This window comes from Musa acuminata, chromosome BXJ3-3 (assembly GCF_036884655.1).
Source record: "Musa acuminata AAA Group cultivar baxijiao chromosome BXJ3-3, Cavendish_Baxijiao_AAA, whole genome shotgun sequence".
Classification (NCBI taxonomy): domain Eukaryota; kingdom Viridiplantae; phylum Streptophyta; class Magnoliopsida; order Zingiberales; family Musaceae; genus Musa; species Musa acuminata.
The window spans coordinates 5,803,450-5,821,049 of record NC_088351.1 but is presented as its reverse complement, the minus strand read 5'-3'; the positions used below and the strand labels follow the sequence as shown (position 1 = coordinate 5,821,049).

Genomic DNA, 17,600 nt, shown 5'->3' with positions numbered 1-17,600 from the left:
AAGATATTTGAAGATGCTTATCCATACCGATCTTATGGAGGATAACATAAAGTATACCAAAATCAAGATGAAAGAATAGTCTTTTTTATATTTTTTCAATAACTTGATTTTAAAATTTAAATACCTGAAATTGGATCATTCGAATAAGATGACTACTGTTTTTAAGATCCTATCTCTTTTGCTGTATTGATTTTAAGACAACGAAAGTGATAGCAAATTGAACGACTGCAAGTCCAAATATCTCACAATTTATATATTTTTGCATCATATAAATTTTATTATCGATTGTGCCCAAGCTACATACTTGCTAACTATTGATAGCTCACCAATATCTTTTAGCACTAGATCTATTTAATGAGCTATGCATAAAGTCCAAAATAATATATATTTTTTTTATCTTAAAATTATAAACTAGACTTCTTAAAATTAGCTCTATTGTTAATAACTATTTGGATAAAATATTATAGTATGATCTCCTCTATGGTAGTGTTTATTAGGTTTGCAATATAGTTTACATTTTGAATTTTGTTGAAAACATCAACTAGCTTATGAAAAATTACTTGTATGTTGTAATACACAAGAACATTGATGATACTCCTTGTTGGCTCTATCCAACTATCATATATATGTCACCTTACATATATCCTTCAATTTTATCATCTCCCCATTGAAATATATGCTGTGAATCTCCTTTGATGTTAGAGGTTTGATACTTAAGCTAAACTTTTGAATAAAAGAGGTCATGCTATGATAATATGAACCTTAGGCTATGTTTACTAAAATCATACAAAAGTTAGTCTAGGTATATATATATATATATATATATATATATATATATATATATATATATATATATATATATATATATATATATATATATATATATATATAGCATTAACCCTAATTAGTCACTCAAGCTTGATCAATCCATAAATCATAGCTTTATGGAGTCTAAAAGAGTGCACATGAAAGATGAGAGATATGTGGTGATGAGATGGTGAAAGAAACGAGATTGAGAACAAATATGAAATATGAGAATAATATGATAGCGAAAGAAGAGAGAATGAGAAGAAATACTAACCCTTGATTGATATCATTTGAATCAAATTAATCTTAACCTATCAATTGAAATCTAATTATATAACACAGTTTATTTCGACCTTGTACAGGGTCATATAAGGCGATTCACAGTATCAGCGTTTTGTGAATGCTACAATTATTCTCTGCACTCCTTATTGTTCCCTTGAACCAAAAACCTTATTGATGCTTCCAGATGATGATGGTACAAGTAGAGAGATTAATAGTAACAATCAGATGTCCAAATTTAATTGTCAGAAGATGTTCACTTGGGAAGAACCTAAGATCTGTGCTACAAAGTTTTGGAGTGCATCGCCTGAAAAGAAGGCTCCAGCTGAAGATCAAACGATAACATGGTCTTCATGATTGTTCCAACCGCGAAGAGTGACTCGCGGAGTGATTCCAGGAGGAGCCTCAAAAGTGATAGAGACGTTCATTGTTTCACCAGGAACAAGTGAGAAATAGTTGTCGGTGTAATGGACTGGAAGGATTCGTGTAACTCCAGAAGTTCCGTCGTTTTTCTTTGCAGCATGAACAGAAAAATGAAGGAAAAAGGCAACTCCTGAATCATTTCCATTTATGTCAACCATGGTGGGGGTATCCACTGACCTCAAGAAGCCAAGGCCTCTAGAAATTCTCCTCAGAATGCTGCTTTCCTTTTCTTCTGAGCCAATGATTGATTTTCCTAAATTTATGCAGTTCACACCACCTTCCTTTTTATTATCCATTTCGTTGCAGATTAAACGCCTAGAGCTTTTTGAGAGGTTCTTCAATTGCATGTTTACTTCGTAGGTCTGACCTGATATAAGAACTTCAGATATAATCTTTAGTGGCACACTCTTCTTTCGATATAGTTCCAACGACTTAAAGTCTTTGCCAGGCAGATGCAACCAATAAAAGTTCCTAGATAATATGGAAAAATCTGACAGTCTGAAGAGTTTGAGAAGAAGAAAATACACTGGCTGTGCATTCTTTGAATTGGGATACTTCATTTTGACAACTTCTACCACCTTCTTGGGTGGTACCAAGATTTTCTCTGTGACATTGTAGAACGGGCAAGATCCATCCAGGCCCCAAACTGAAACTTCTACTGCCACATTTGAAAGTCCAGCTGAAGTTGTATTCACGACCTAGCACACAAATAATTGCTTTGTAGAATTCAAGATATTACATTTAATACTATAATATAGTAAATCAAATTACCTCTACAAAGTAGCTAGCTAGATTGAGCTGGACATGAATTGGTTCAGCAGCACAGCGACAGCCAAAGAATCCTGCAGTCTGATCATGAAGATGATCATAGAACTGACCTCGGAGGCCTGTCCAAGGATTTTGAGTCTTCCAAATCAGGACACCTGTGTACTTGGTCCACATTCGAGAAGTCCAACCCTCCAGTAAGGCTCTATATTGGACATAATTGACAAGTTGTGCCTGCAACAAAATGAACAAGAGATTTGCTGCAAAGAAGATTCAACAAGTTTCAATTTAAAAAGACTAGCGATTTGGTTTACCTTGTCACAGAAATCATCCAGGCCTTTTGGACGCCCATAAAGCTCAATCTGATCATGGACTTTCCCTGGCTTTGAATATGGAATGTATTTGTGATACTCCCATATAGGGTTCGGAATTTCTTCTATGTACCCATCCGATCCCTTGCTGAATAATGGTATTAGCCATCCTTCTGAAGGCATTGTCGCCCTGATTGTAGCTGCAACGGGCATGCCAACAGAGCCAACCTCTGGATTGAACCCATATGGGTAGAAATTATCCCTAAAGAAATCTTCAGGGTTCTGGATTTCATAAGGTCCATCAGTAAAATCACCCTTTCCATTTGCAAAACCATCCCATAGTGATCCTTGAATATATACACGTGTCCCATCAAGATACTGACTTGGGTCCTTTGTGTTGTCTGACAAACCTTCAACTGTAGTATGAAACAATGGATGGAGTTTCAAGTCATTTTTTAGAGATGTGTTAATATCTTTTGGGGGAATTTGTTCATTGCCACCAACCCAAAGAGCCAGGCTAGCATGGTTCCTGAGAAGCTTGACAGTGTCTCTTGCACATAAAATAAAAAGGTTATGGTCCAAAGGCCCATGAGGATTAGATATTGGTACACCTCGTCCATCAACATCTCCTGTTATCCAAAATTCTTGCCAAACCTGTAGCAAAGTAATTGTCATCACAAATTAAGATGCTGAAAACATAGAGAATTGATGCAAAAACAAATATCCTATATCTAATCAAAAGTTCATATGAATTTCATGTAAAGTTCAACTAAAAAGGAAGTAACAAAAATATAATTGTTATTTTCTATAAAGTAGGGAAGAAAAGTACGAGAGATAAAAAGCAACATTTGTGCTCCAAGAGAACACTAGAATACAAGTGTAGGTGCCAAAATATAGACACAATTCTATCATTCATCAGTCAACCAGAGTTTGGATAATTTTCCATGATAACAATATCCTGAGCCATCTCCTATCCAGCAAAGTAGACTCCAACAGAAGATCAGAGTAGAGGAGGAAGGATCATAAAACAAATAGTAGGAAAAGCTTAGCTTCTTATCTTTCTAATAATGATTCAATGATATGAACAAAATTCCACAAACATGAATTTATAGACTCAACCTTAACTAGATTCAAAACCAAACTTTGAGACAAAGGGAAAATACGGAAGCATGTGTTAAATAGTCTAGATCTGCACCATCTGCGGGAGGGACAATAAGCATTTAAAACCCACCCCTTAAAGAATTTCCTTAAGATGAACCTTATGTTTAATGGAACCCCCACAAATATTTAACCTTTTGGGGTGTAATAGCTTTTGGGAAGAATTTTAGATAATGGAATTACTTTGCCTCTGAAGTCAAAGACAATCAAAAGAATGAACTGAATATGCTCCTAAGCTTGTTCACTACAGAACTAGAATCTTCTCCACCAAAAGAGGAGAGACTAATAAAAGAAAGATGTATTATACAGTTATGCTAGTTGATATAATGTTTCGGCAATTGACAACTACAATAATGGTATGCTTGTTACTTTCACAAATCATTTACATGTTTAGTGCAGCTGATTGAGGATGCTCACCACTAAGCATCCTATTTCTTAAATATATTAGTCCTTTCCCGTGAAGATTTGCTTCTTGAACATATCAACAAAGAGAACAGACCTATGATACAGAGATCATGATGATCCAAGATACATTGGAGCCACAATGGAGATCTGGATAGATGTTAAACCATGCAGGGAGCTGTGAGATGTTGATTAGCATCATATTCATCCGATGTTATATGTTAATTAGCTTTGGCACTTGTAATTCTGCATTTGGAATATGCTATGTAACTCCAATATCTAGTGAAATTAATACAAAATGATCTTATGAGATTGTGTTGATTTTGCTTATAGGGTAATGACTTATGTACAGTGAACCGAGCACTTAGGCACTCGCCTAGGTGCCCGGGGGAGGCACGAGCACTCGCCTATTAAGCTGTGCGAGCGTCTTCACTTAGGCGAGGCCCAAGTGCTCGCCTAGGCCCAGGCACTAGGCAGTGCCGAGCGCTCGCTTGGTTCAACTCAAACCAGGTCGAGCCTAAGTCGAACCAAACAATCACATCTAGTTCGATTTAACTGATTATCCATCAAGCTTGAGTCGAACAAAACACCAGACAATCGGTTATATTGAACCAATTATCTATTGCAGAAAGCTAGAAACCACATGGAAACCCTATTTCCCACTTCGTTTTTGCACAGCAGCGGAGTTCCTCCTATTGGCAAACGACAGCAGCAGCCTACTTCCCCAATAGCAGCAACAGAAACGTCTTCCACCAGCAGTAGTAGCGGAGTCCTCTCCTTCCCGGTATCTCTCTCGTTCACCACAACCCCCCAAGCATCGACTACAAACACCCCCGCACCTCACCACCACTGCCCCCCCCCTTCCCTGCGCCCCCTCTTCCCTCTTCCCCATGCACCGCTGCCTTCATTGTTGTTTATCAATTTTTTATGGTTATGTTTCAATTTTTAGATAAATCAAAGTTGATTCTTTTTGTCTAAGTTTGTGAGAACAGCAGCTGCCTTCTAGGATAAGTTGACCTGGAAGCACTCTAGTGGGGCTTGAGCAGCCCTGTTTATACTAATTAACAGCAGCTGTTTATTTTTATTAATCATGATATATAATTTTTAAATTATAATATTCAGGAACCCGTGCTTCACTCGAGGGAGAGTCTAGCGCCTCGAGCATTTTGGGATTGTGGCACCTTTTAGCGCCTAACGCTTATGACTATACTGCTTGTGAGAGTGAAGGACAGAGTGCCCTCCATCCAGCAATCCTATTATGCATGCAGACCAAGCCATGCCATTCCAGTATTCATTACTTTGAACCAAGCAATAGATATACAGGCAAACCTGGGCTATTAGATTAAATCAACTTAACATACAGAAAGTCAATCCAATCAAATATGAACCTATTTTTTGAGCCGTAACTGAAAGGGCATATCTAGCCATTTGTCCTTAAAATATTTCCCAAAACTAAACCTAAATGATGCTAAGCAGATAGAATTTTCATTCTCTCATGCACTTGATTGGACATAGTAGCTGACATTTTAGATTAGCCAAGACAATAAAATATAAAGAACAACTAATATTTACACATCTTACCAGCAAGCCATACATATCACAGCATTGGTAAAATTCTGGCCTCTCAGCTATTCCACCACCCCAACAGCGTAGCATGTTAAAGTTCATATCAGCGTGGAATTTTATGTCAGTCATGTATCTCTTCTTAGAAAGTCGTAATAGCCCATCAGACAATATCCAGTTTCCTCCACGGATAAAAACTGGTTCTCCATTCACTTTGAACAATCTGCAAAAGAATATCAAAGTTCACTGTGGCTCATATGATATTGAAATTTGTAAACTTTAATCATAAGAAGAGAGATATACAATCTGATTTATGTACCTGCCACCGGTAACATCATCAATAAAGCTCTCGATTTTACGGAATCCAAAACGATGGTTCCATGAATCAGATTCACCAGATCCCTTTACATCAACTGTTATCTCAACATCGTACAAGGACTGCTTACCCATGCCATTTGGCCACCACAGGCTGGGTTTATAGAAGAAGAGCTTGCATGCCACATATTGTCAGTTGCATGATATTGAAAAATGACTATGCAAATTGTAGATGCCATAAAATAGGAGTCTTCTTGAATATGTGTGCATAACTATGAACACAATCTTAAAAAATGCATGTCATATGTTTATCATATATTTATCAAATATATGTCAGATGCTTAGAGGAGACTTCTGAAATAGTCAAATGTATCCATATTTTTTCGAAGTATACATCTTTCCTTCATTTTTACACCATTAGTAAGTATCCAGATCTTCATCCTTTATACATCTAAAGTTATATAAATCTCTATTGTTTTTTTCTCTAGATTTAACAATATGAAAATAACCCTTTTTCTCATACTTATTATAAGTTTTGTATTTTGTCATACAACATTTTTTGTCTCTTTTTTTGTTGTAATATATCTTCCAAAAATTTTGATTGTTTTTACAACTTTGTCAGTCTTCAAGGCATGAACTCTTGGTACTGATTGTCCTTTGACCATTGGTCTTTTGTTATGCACATGATTCTTATATGATTATATCTATAAAGTACAAAGGTTGCTTATGGCTTCTTGTTCACCTCCTCTATTCTCTTTGTCACCTAATTGATCTTTATTTCTCCTGCACTGTACATCTAGGTTTATCCAGAAGCCAACCCCATGCTAAAATCAGTTCTTTAATCCAACTGGAACCTCTTTATTAATGTTGCTCAAGAGGCATGCCTCCTGGACAAAAGTGGTGAATCAATCACTGAGCATTAGCAAAAAAGGAAAAGTTTGGTAATATCCTCAACAGATTAAGTGAAGAAATATGATGCTACTTAATAAAACTGATTAACAAGAGCCTTAGATACAGGTTTATACACACCGGAGGTAGCGTAAATTCTATGTGTGTTCCAGGAGGAATTTGTAACTCATGAGATTGAAGATGCTCGACCAGGCAGATGTTTCCCTCTAATTCAGTGGTAACCTGCAGAGACAATAAACACTCTGCAAGCCATGGACTTTTGTTTTCTAGTCCAACAGTAGTATGGAGATACGCCCTCTTAAAGCCATCAAAGAATGATGAGACCAGGTGTGGATCAGTTATCTTCACAGGCTGCATCAAAGGAATGAAGAAATGCATCACAAAATTATAGGACCCAGATATCACTGTGCATCAGTTCCTATATGAGGAAAAGTCATATACAAACTGTAAACTAGTTAATCAAAGAACAAGCTAAAAATTCACAAAAGTAAATAAGAGTATAATGGTAGGATCAATGCACATATTCATGCAACTATATTTAGAGTATAAAAAAGCTATCATTGAACACTAATAAACTAAACTATGTTATGAGGCAACCTATACAAAAACAAAAACAAATTTAATGGATACAAGAAAATCCAAAATAAAACTAAACCCAGAATAACTTTTGAATTGCAACTATTAGTACACAACAAAAATTATGTTATGTGGTTATCTATTGAGATGAGAATCTTACAAAGAAATGCTAAAGAAAGAATAAACCTCACCCCTGTAACTTGAACTGATACTTCATCCCAAATCCCAGTGTTCCTGTCTCTGCAGTACAGAGGAAAAGATCTATCAAGAAAAGCAGGGACCACAATTTTTCATATATAGACAAACGATATATTATGAAATATGAAAAAGAAATAAACAATTGCCAGTGGTGATTGAACACTGGCACAGTTGTTACTGTAATTTGCATAACAGCAATATTCTATGCCTCAGGCATATACCTGCTAAGATGCATTGCCCGATCTCATAAACTAGCATGGAAACTGACATCCAAGGCATGCAAGTTTCATGCCATCTGACCTTAAGATTAATCAATGACCTAATTAGTGAGAAGCTTCCTCTTCTTCCTAGTCCGATACACTAGAGAAATTGGTACTTGGATCAAGACTTATAACCTTTATTTAAGCATTTATAAGCATACCAATAGCCACATGTAACTTTAAGAGATGGGGATCAAATATATACAACATATATGTTTATCAGTGAGTACACATAATATGCCTGTATATATTCCTCATTCCTCGACTTGGGATTATTAGACCATCATAGTCTTCACTCAAGGGTCAAGATTTTCCTGACCAGGACATGATAACCTACTAGAACCCACCTTTCAGGATCCTGACATGATACTTACATGAGGAAACTTTCATCTTCAAGCACGTATTGCAATCACATATTGGAGAGTGTCAATCACAAGAAAGGCCCACAGAATTGCTTAGATATCATTTGTGATGACTCTAAACTAATTCTTTATTCTAAATATGTAAATCTAAGTCTTCCTTACCCCAATGTGGAGAATTAGATTATCACACAAGTTATTGAGCATGTAAGCTGTTTGAGTGATAGCAAATGGTATTTGTGATAACACATTATGACTAGGGTTACCTTACGTACACCAATTTGTGAATTTACTACTAATCAAGGATTTTAATTTCGAATAATACCATCCGTACTGGGCGGTACGTACCGGTCCATCAGCAAACAGGTACGTAGACCGCCCGCTACCAGGCGATAGTGTCAATTGGGGCTGTTTCCACTCCGTTATCACCCTAAATCAACCATCACTGCCCGCTACTGAATGGTATCAGTAGAGGGAGAAGAAAAGATAAAACTTGAAGATCCGATGCCGCTCTCCCTTGACAATCCCGATCCGTCACCGCCCTCCATCGCCGGACGCTGCAAATGATGTCACCTCCTCGTCTAAGGCGACGAGGTCTCGACGTTATTGGCGACTTCTACTCATCGGCGCAGGGAGAGAAGAAGTCTCGACGACGCCTTGGCAACGTCGCAAGGAGAAGCAGTTTCTTCTCCCCATGCAGGTAGAAGGAACAAGGCATTTTTTTTACTTTTTTGCAGGGGGAGAAGGAAGTCAGGAACCCTTGGTTTCTTCTCCCCACGCGAGCAGAAAGATGGTGTATCAAGGACTCTTAGTTGAAGTGCCAATGACGTTTTGTACTTATCATATAATGTATAAATTGTTGAGAAAACCAGAATGATTTTTACATATGGAAATGGACAACTAATACAAATATTTCGAAGATGGTGTATCAAGGACTCTTAGTTGAAGTGCCAATGACGTTTTGTACTTATCATATAATGTATAAATTGTTGAGAAAACCAGAATGATTTTTACATATGGAAATGGACAACATACAAATAACTAAGGAATTTAAAATAATGGCTCCCAACAAAAGTGCAAATATTTGAAATTCACTACAATAACACTTAATAGCATACCTTATTGGGGTCATCCAATCCCAACCTTCAACATAGTGAGCAGCAACATCTTTCCCGATCTGATTGGGACAGTTTGTAGTTGTCAGAATAGACAATTGTGTATTCTTTCAAATACATACCTCACCAAAAACTCAATTTTTTGCAGGAAAAATTGGAAAAAAACAGACCATTTTTAATGTAAAATATAAATGCAACTATTGAATCCAAAACAGAGATTATGTAAAGTTCAGAAAAACCATCTGCAAATATGAGAACAATATATAAAATTAGAAGCGTTCCATTGAACTATTGACAAGAAGAAAAACATAATGCAGAAAACTTAGCTAAAGGATGTAACCCATACCGAGTCAATCTGACTTGATAAGGACTACACCAGACTTGTTCTGCCTAATTATTCAAATGAACTACAAAATCATGGTTTGACTTTGATGATCATAATAAATAATAGGCACTAACATAAATTAACTGTTGGTTTTGCAGGTTGTTAGTTCGAATATAGTATTCGCCTCTCTTTATTTTTCACTATGTTTAACTAATATAATATCCTTCTCTCAGTTTAGCTTGCAGCATGCACTTGAGTTCAATTCATGTAGAATAATCATGCTTGCACATGGAAGAGGATGTTAAAATTTATAAATATATTTTCTTTATTAACAGCTTAACCCTTTGGAACTTGTGGTAACTTAATTAGCATATTTATCAATTTTTAATTAGGATTATATATATAGAGTCCTATTTTAAGTTATTTGATGTCTGAAAGTCATAATGAAGTTATAGAACTTTTAGGCAAGTTTTTTAATTGTTAGGAGTCACATTTCGAGAGATTCCTCTTTTAGTATGATATCTTGGGGGAACAATATCACGTTTTCTCCCTCATCTTCCATGCATAAGAGCTTGTAAGGCCTATTCGTCATTCTCAAAGGAATGCTGTTCCATTTATGTATTAAATTAACATTAGCTTTAGATTGATAACTATCTTCTTTTCTCTTGTTCTATATCCTAGGAGGCACTTTCTCCTACTCATATTCAAAAAATTCCTGATAGAAGGGTTTAACCTGTCACATTAGAAAATTTTTACATTACTTGTTTATACTAGCTTCTTAAGAATATATTTCTTAATCAAATTGAGAAAATTTAATGACAATCAAATTAATATTGGGAATTTCATACAAATGATGCAACAAGAAATGAGACAAAAAAATTTACTGTTCTAATCAACTAATGAATTCCACCCAAATAGCTTCGTGACTTACCAAAAACCAAAAGAACAGCAACAGCTAAATTTCTTAAACATAATCTTAATTTCATCATAGTATAAAAAAACAAAAATCTTGAAATTAAGAAGACAAGTAAATAATTAACAAGTTCACTCAGCTTTAACAAATATGGATGAACAAAACAACAGTCAAAGATATATTGAACATAATGAAACCTTTAAAGAAAACGACATAAGTGAATGGAGTAAGTCTAAAGAAAATGATACAAACCTCATGATCCCCACCTTGTCCTCCCTGAGGAGGTATGCTACCAGGATGATCAGGAGGATGAACAAGGACAGCAAGCATATTTATCCCACTAGGAGTAAGAATATCAGTAATATTCAGTGAATGTCTTCGGAACATCCCTTTAGGAAGAATCTCTTTGTGACCATTCAAATAAACTTCAGCTGAGTAATTAATTGCACGGAAGTTGAGGTGTACATGTTGATTTGCTGTCTGAAAAATAAAGGGCAAACAATAATAAAATTTGGAATTCCAAGAGTTTATATAATTAGGATCAAAAAATTCAGCCATAAACAGCACTTTCATCTAATAATTATTCCTAGTTTTTTCCAAGTTACTGCCTGCTAGATTCTATATGTTGAGCATGTTACCAATTGTAACACTAATTTGATATTTTTTAATTTGGGACACATTGATGTAACAACATTTTGTTCAAAAGTCAAACTTCATTAAATTTCAATGCATGAACCCCTAATTTTCACCATACCCAGATAACATCAGCAAGTCATCCTACTTCCACATTTATTTAGGACCTGTTCCATATAAAATCCACTTTCTCACTACCTGTACCACATCTCTTCCTTGAAACTAATTAGTATGTTGTACAGGGGCATATGGCCAGCAAAATACCATTCCCATACTCAAACATTGTTCATCTCATATAGGATTATCAAACCAGAATCCAAGTTATTGTGGTATAAGAATGATGAGATTATGGAACTCAACATTCTCACATTTATTGCTACTTCAATGTTCATTCTAGTTCATAGTGGCTTTTTACTGAACATGTACTTTAGAACAGTCAGTCAAAACAATTAATGTGACTGAAATTCGATTATTAGTTCCAAGACATAAAAAACCTATCAAAATGGTCTATATACAAACCAGTATTTACTGGTCCAATGACCGATTGGTACATAGACTAGACAAAATACCCAGTCCAGTCAAATATAAGCTTATCATCTAGTACGCTACTATAGTAGCACAATGGGCTGTGAAAGTACGAGTACCAAGTACCAACCATACCTTTTTAATCTTTTGGATTTTTTCTTTTAAATCTAATATTATCCCATTCGTGTCTTGAGTGTTTTTTTACCTCCATTGCTCATTTGTGTCACCATCATGGCCAACAAGGCCCTCCCAGTATTGGTACCAGGCCCAGATATATTCCTTGACGAGTTCTTTAGCAACACTGAATCTGATTCTGTTGAATTTATTCCAAAATGGCTTCAAATGAACTAGGTTTATCCTTTTATATGACTGGTCCAATCCTGCTTGAGACCCCATTCCCATACAAGAACACAAAGGTCAGAGGAGCTGCAGCAGCCTCCATATGTCCAACATTCCCAAGGGTATCTTGCTGTTGATGAGAAAAAAATCACAGATATTGAATGCTGTTGCTAAGGAATGAATTGATTTTTTTGTCTCCTCTTTGGTTTTATATCCTTTTTTATTTTCTATGACTTATTTGACCAAAATCATTATGATTTTTTTAAAGCTGACTTTCTATAGGCATGTTTTGTCTCTTTTAGATTTCCTCTGATTAACTTTAATAAAGTTAAGGCAAATAAGAAGTGCACTATGAAACCCACTTATCTTGTTGACTGCCTAACAAAAGCAATTTCCCACAGTGCCCACATTGCTATAAATTATTTAGAATAGCGACATGTTCCTAGGTTGGTTTCATCACCCATAATTCTGAAGAAAAACTAGTTAAATATATATCCTACCAAGGAAGGACATTCCTAACATCTTTAATAGTCCAGAATATCAGGTTTAATACATTATTTTCATCCTTCCATATATCATGATCATTTGGAAAAGAAGAATCAAGGCAGAAAGTATACAATGACAAAGATTTAATCTGAAGAACTTATTAAATAAAGCAACCATGCTAGGTACGTAATATGAATAATAGATGTAAAAAACAGAGTGAAACAAGCAAATAACAGAGCTTTATACCTTCTTACACTCAAAGGTTGTGAAAAACCAAAATGTGTAATATTCCCTCCCGGAATTAGCAATATCAATTATTGCTTCATTGTTTAGCCCATAGAAAGGATCTGGCACCAAGTTGTTCTTTAGCAGCGTTCCCAAAACACTGTGAAAGAAACCAAAAAATTATATACATCAACCAGAAGCATGACTTAGTAACAGTAATCAGAAACCATAAACCATGTGCTTTATAACTTTCACAAATTATTCACATGGTACATCACTTATTTATATGTGCTCATGAATTACCTCAGAAACCAATAGTTCATCATGACAAAGGATATGTCATCAATTCACTTATTCATACGGTTTGAACTTCTCAACATCCACCATATCCATGTCACTTATTTTACAACTAACAAGATGCGATTGTTCCGTATAAAGAGGACCAAGGTCAAATGTTAGGATGTATCCAGGCTATAAGTAGCCAATCATTTCATTCGTGGGTCGTGGAACAAATTAGTCTCATATATCTCTATAGTGTGGCATAGGGAAAGCCTACTTGCCTTACAATAATGACATAGTGGCTATTACAGAAATAAACTTAATGATTATGATGCCACAACTATCACTACTTTGATTCGTCAGACAATTAGATATCAATGTCAAATGTTGTAAGAGCAGTGTCATTCATGGATACTTCAAAATTATAATATTGATCTCCAACCACACGAAAATGTGGACCTAGACCCACCTCCCCATGTAGCATTCATTTTGATGTTGGTAGTTTCCACTTTCCACACTTATAATCACTTTTAACAACTCATTCCAAACCTGCTATTTCCTGTCATATATAAGACTATTATGCATTGCAAGTAATATTCAGAGTAACTCCACAGAATGCATTGAAGAAATTGCCACAAATTTTATAATTCAACAATCTGATCTCCACAAAGCAATCATCCTCTTTATGGGCTTAGATGAAATACTTCTATCAGACAACTTTAAACAATCCTCATCTAAGTTGGAATAGCCCCTTCAGTCTTTTTGAACCTAACACCCTCCAAAAGTTCCTTAAAAGAACGTCTTTTAAGGCCCTCTACAATTCTAAAATGATTCCCACAGCATAAAATAAAAAGAGGTCAAATTCCCAGAGCCACAATGCTCTTCTATGGAATCCAACATCCTGCCAACATATTCCCCTTTATTGCATTTCCTTTTCATGAGGGTGAGCTTTAGTGTCATGATAAGATTACTCCTTTGTAATCTAAGTGGCTGAGTTTCAAGTTGCAGAAACAACCTCTGTCACTTCTTACGAGGGTAAGACTAATTAAATTCATCCTTCCTAGACCCTGCTTTAGCAGGAGCCTTTTGTACTCGGCTGCTGTTGGTAATATTTTCCTTTTCATCAATGTTTTATTATCACTCTTGAATCATCTCTACACCAATTCATCTCAATACTATCCTCATCCAAAAAAATCACTTTCACAAATTTTATAAGAAGGGTGATGACAATCATTAGCTGACAAGTCTTTTTGAACGTCTGAATTACAGCATCATCCAGTGGCAGCACTTTGACTTATGTTTCTTTCTCTGTCATATTTCAGCTTTATCACCTACAACCTCTTCTATCTTTGACACCTTCAATATTTTCTCTCTGCCTCTGGCTTATCAGTACAGACAGATACAAACCACAATTATCAGACTCCACATCATTTATCACTTGCTCAGAAAAAAGAGTCGGATCTGATCCTACAGATCTGGATTTATCCAGTCATCCTTTAATTGGAACCATGATGCTACAGATCACTTGGATCAGTATACATCAAGCAGGCCTTTCATGTCAGCACCATAAACCACAATATGTGCCGTTCAACACTCTGTATACTTAAATCTTAAAAGAAAAAAATCTGCGGCATGTTCCAGCATATGATATGTGAGTATATTGGCATGTACCAGACCCACATCGATTCGATCAGGGATCAACACAGATCTGGTACCCAAAACATTGAACCATGATTGGAACACTAATTCTATCACGGACTTGATATTTACCCATTGCATAGATTTTTCCTCGTCACACATCAGTAAATCAAACGTTTAACCACCCGATTCTTCACTTCAGAATATGGACCATGGACTCCCAGACCACAACTTAACTTGATGGTAAGACAAATTTAAACACCAGGTACCAAAACTCCGAAGATCTAAATACCCCCATCCAACTGTCATTTGTTACTCAGTTCCCTGTTCATGGAATAATTTCAACCAACTAAACATTACTCGCAAGTCTTCTACCGTCACTAAATACTTCAATAGAAAATCATTATCGCTTAAAAATATATCATTAATTGGCAAAAATTCCTCCAGTGCAAACAATTAATGTATCCGCCAATTTAGTCCATCACTACAACCTTTGAAGACCAAGATTCCGAACAGGAGGTGCATCTGCTAGAATTGCCTTCTTTGAAGACCCCAAGGCAGATGTCCTAATTTCTAAATGTGAAAAGTGAAAAATTTCACCAAGCAAACAACAGAAAATCCCGATTGCATAGATCTAGATCCAATTATAGATACAGAAACACATGATTACATGAGAAGATGACTTGGACAAGAACAGAGAGACGGTTTCAGTATTCCTACTAAAGCGCTCATTTCTAATCCCCTAAGAATCTTCCAGTCTGCAGTTCTTGCTGCACCTTCAACTTGAATCAAACTCAGGTATAAAGCAGATTCCTGCAGGTGTACACAATTTTTAAGGTCCAATTCGTGGTCCCCTTATCTAGACTAAGTAAATGAGACTATCAGATAAAATCAGGATTCCAGAAGCCGGTTGACTACATGGGCAATGGGGATTAGAGATAATCCGTACCAAGAAGCAATCTCCCTAGTGCAATGGCTTAATAGACATGGAATAGAGCCAAATAAACAGCCCTCTGTAGCAATATTTGGATCACGCAATTGATTCTACAACATCTGACATCGAAAGAGGAAGAGGAATAATAGAACGGTGAAGCGAAAGGCGCAGGCTTACGTGCCGGGCACCACAGCCTCCATCCATGGCGCGGAGGGGCCAGTCGGAGGTTGGGTTGTCGTCAACTGCACGCCCGTGGCCGCTACTTCCGAGGATCTCGCTGCCAACCAACCCGAGTCCAGCTTCGTCTTCCCCATACCAACCCTCCTCCTCCGCTCTCCCAGTCCCCTTTCACAGTCCATCGGTGCGATGAGTAGTACATCCATCCCATCGCGGCACCGAAGCACTCTCTATGTACCCTCGTCGTTTCTCACACGCCTTGGCCTCAGACGCGGGTCCCATCATATTATTAACTCTTCCCATACCTCCAACGGTGATTCAAAAAAGTACCCCCTTTACCCTCTCACCCTTATTTTGACGATTTACATATGAAAAATATTATTTTTATTTCCTACCTTAGAAAACCCCTTTGTCAATTAATTTACTGAAGAAAATCCGCCTATTATTTTCGGCTTTTTTATTCCTAAAAATAACCTGCTTTCTTTTGTCTATTTCTTTCATTCAAATTCAAGTTCAAAAAATAATAAAAAAAAGAGAAATAAAATTCGTAATTCAAAATAAAATATAAAAAAGTAATAAAAATAATTTGGAAGACATAACAACCAAAATTTCATATACGTGTAACTGTAGAAAATACCTAGTTATAGTATTTCTCTAAAACAACATAGGTGACAATATCTCTATCAATTTTCTAACTGTATTATAGTTGATATATAACATTATTGAGTCACAGCTCATAATCTAAGCTTTGTTTATTTTTTAGGGTTTTAAATAAAATTCTGATATACTTATTGCCATAATTTAATTTAAAAATATTCAAATGGTAATAAAACAAGCCAAAAATTTAATATATTAAAATTTAAGCCTGTGACAGTATCTATGATATCAACTATACTGTTCTATTATAAAAAAAATGTATTAAAATTTCTTATCAGCTCATATTGTGAGGACCTTAGGATGGCATAAAAGCTCTTAAAACAAGAAAAAGTTTCAATTTGGAAAGTAAATATTTGCATTTAACATATTTCAATCCAATAGTACAAGGTATGGTAAAAAATTATTAACAAATAAATAGAAAGCATGATCAAGTATTTTAGAACTCCTTTAATAAAGTTTTTTAAAGAAAATAAAAAATTGTTATGTATCATGCTCATCATTCCATAATAGAAAATTCTATTATAGAAAATATATCATGCTCATGATTTTTGCCAAGATTGAAAATATCATTATGTACCATGCTCATCATTCTATAATAAAAAATTCTATTATAGAAAATATATTGATCCTCGCCAAGATTGAAAAGATCATTATGTATCATACTCATCATTCCATAATAGAAAATTGTATACCTATGGTGTTGTTGTTACCATGTTAGATACATATTAAGCTCCCATTTCAAGCGTGAGGATCCCCTTGATTTTTTTAATCTTTGTAATAATAATTTTTCTCCCTTAAATATTTTACTATTCTCTATTATAATTAATAGAAATTGTACCATGTTCTCTACTATAATTAACACTATAATGATCATATAAGTTAGGGGTCAAGTTTTTAATATCTCTAATTTTATCACAAATAACATCACCTTCTCCTAAACTTTCATAATAAATAGATAATTAATCACCTAAGTCATATAATCTTAGTACAACGATCAAAAACACATGCAATTAAATAAATCAGTAAAAT

General features: G+C 35.5%; 1 protein-coding gene across 1 annotated transcript; it reads right to left on the bottom strand.

The window, feature by feature from the left end:
• Positions 1 to 1,064: 1,064 nt before the first annotated feature.
• LOC135634042 (mannosylglycoprotein endo-beta-mannosidase-like) lies at positions 1,065 to 16,119 on the bottom strand. The gene is made up of 11 exons (XM_065144173.1): positions 15,915 to 16,119; positions 12,908 to 13,046; positions 10,931 to 11,158; positions 9,444 to 9,502; positions 7,700 to 7,748; positions 7,053 to 7,283; positions 6,028 to 6,197; positions 5,727 to 5,931; positions 2,589 to 3,239; positions 2,281 to 2,508; positions 1,065 to 2,207 (listed from the first exon to the last, which is right to left on the bottom strand). The coding sequence occupies exons 1-11, from the start codon at positions 16,094 to 16,096 to the stop codon at positions 1,419 to 1,421; spliced, it is 2,931 nt and encodes a 976-aa protein (XP_065000245.1). The 5' UTR covers positions 16,097 to 16,119; the 3' UTR covers positions 1,065 to 1,418.
• Positions 16,120 to 17,600: the final 1,481 nt, after the last annotated feature.

Excerpts from the sequence above, each read along its gene's own strand:
- LOC135634042 (XM_065144173.1), bottom strand. The coding sequence starts at position 16,096 with ATGGACTGTGAAAGGGGACTGGGAGAGCGGAGGAGGAGGGTTGGTATG. Across the intron at positions 7,284-7,699 it reads TATCAGTTCAAGTTACAGGG|CCTGTGAAGATAACTGATCC; the intron begins GTGAGGTTTATT and ends CCTTTGATGCAG. Across the intron at positions 5,932-6,027 it reads GATGATGTTACCGGTGGCAG|ATTGTTCAAAGTGAATGGAG; the intron begins GTACATAAATCA and ends ATTCTTTTGCAG.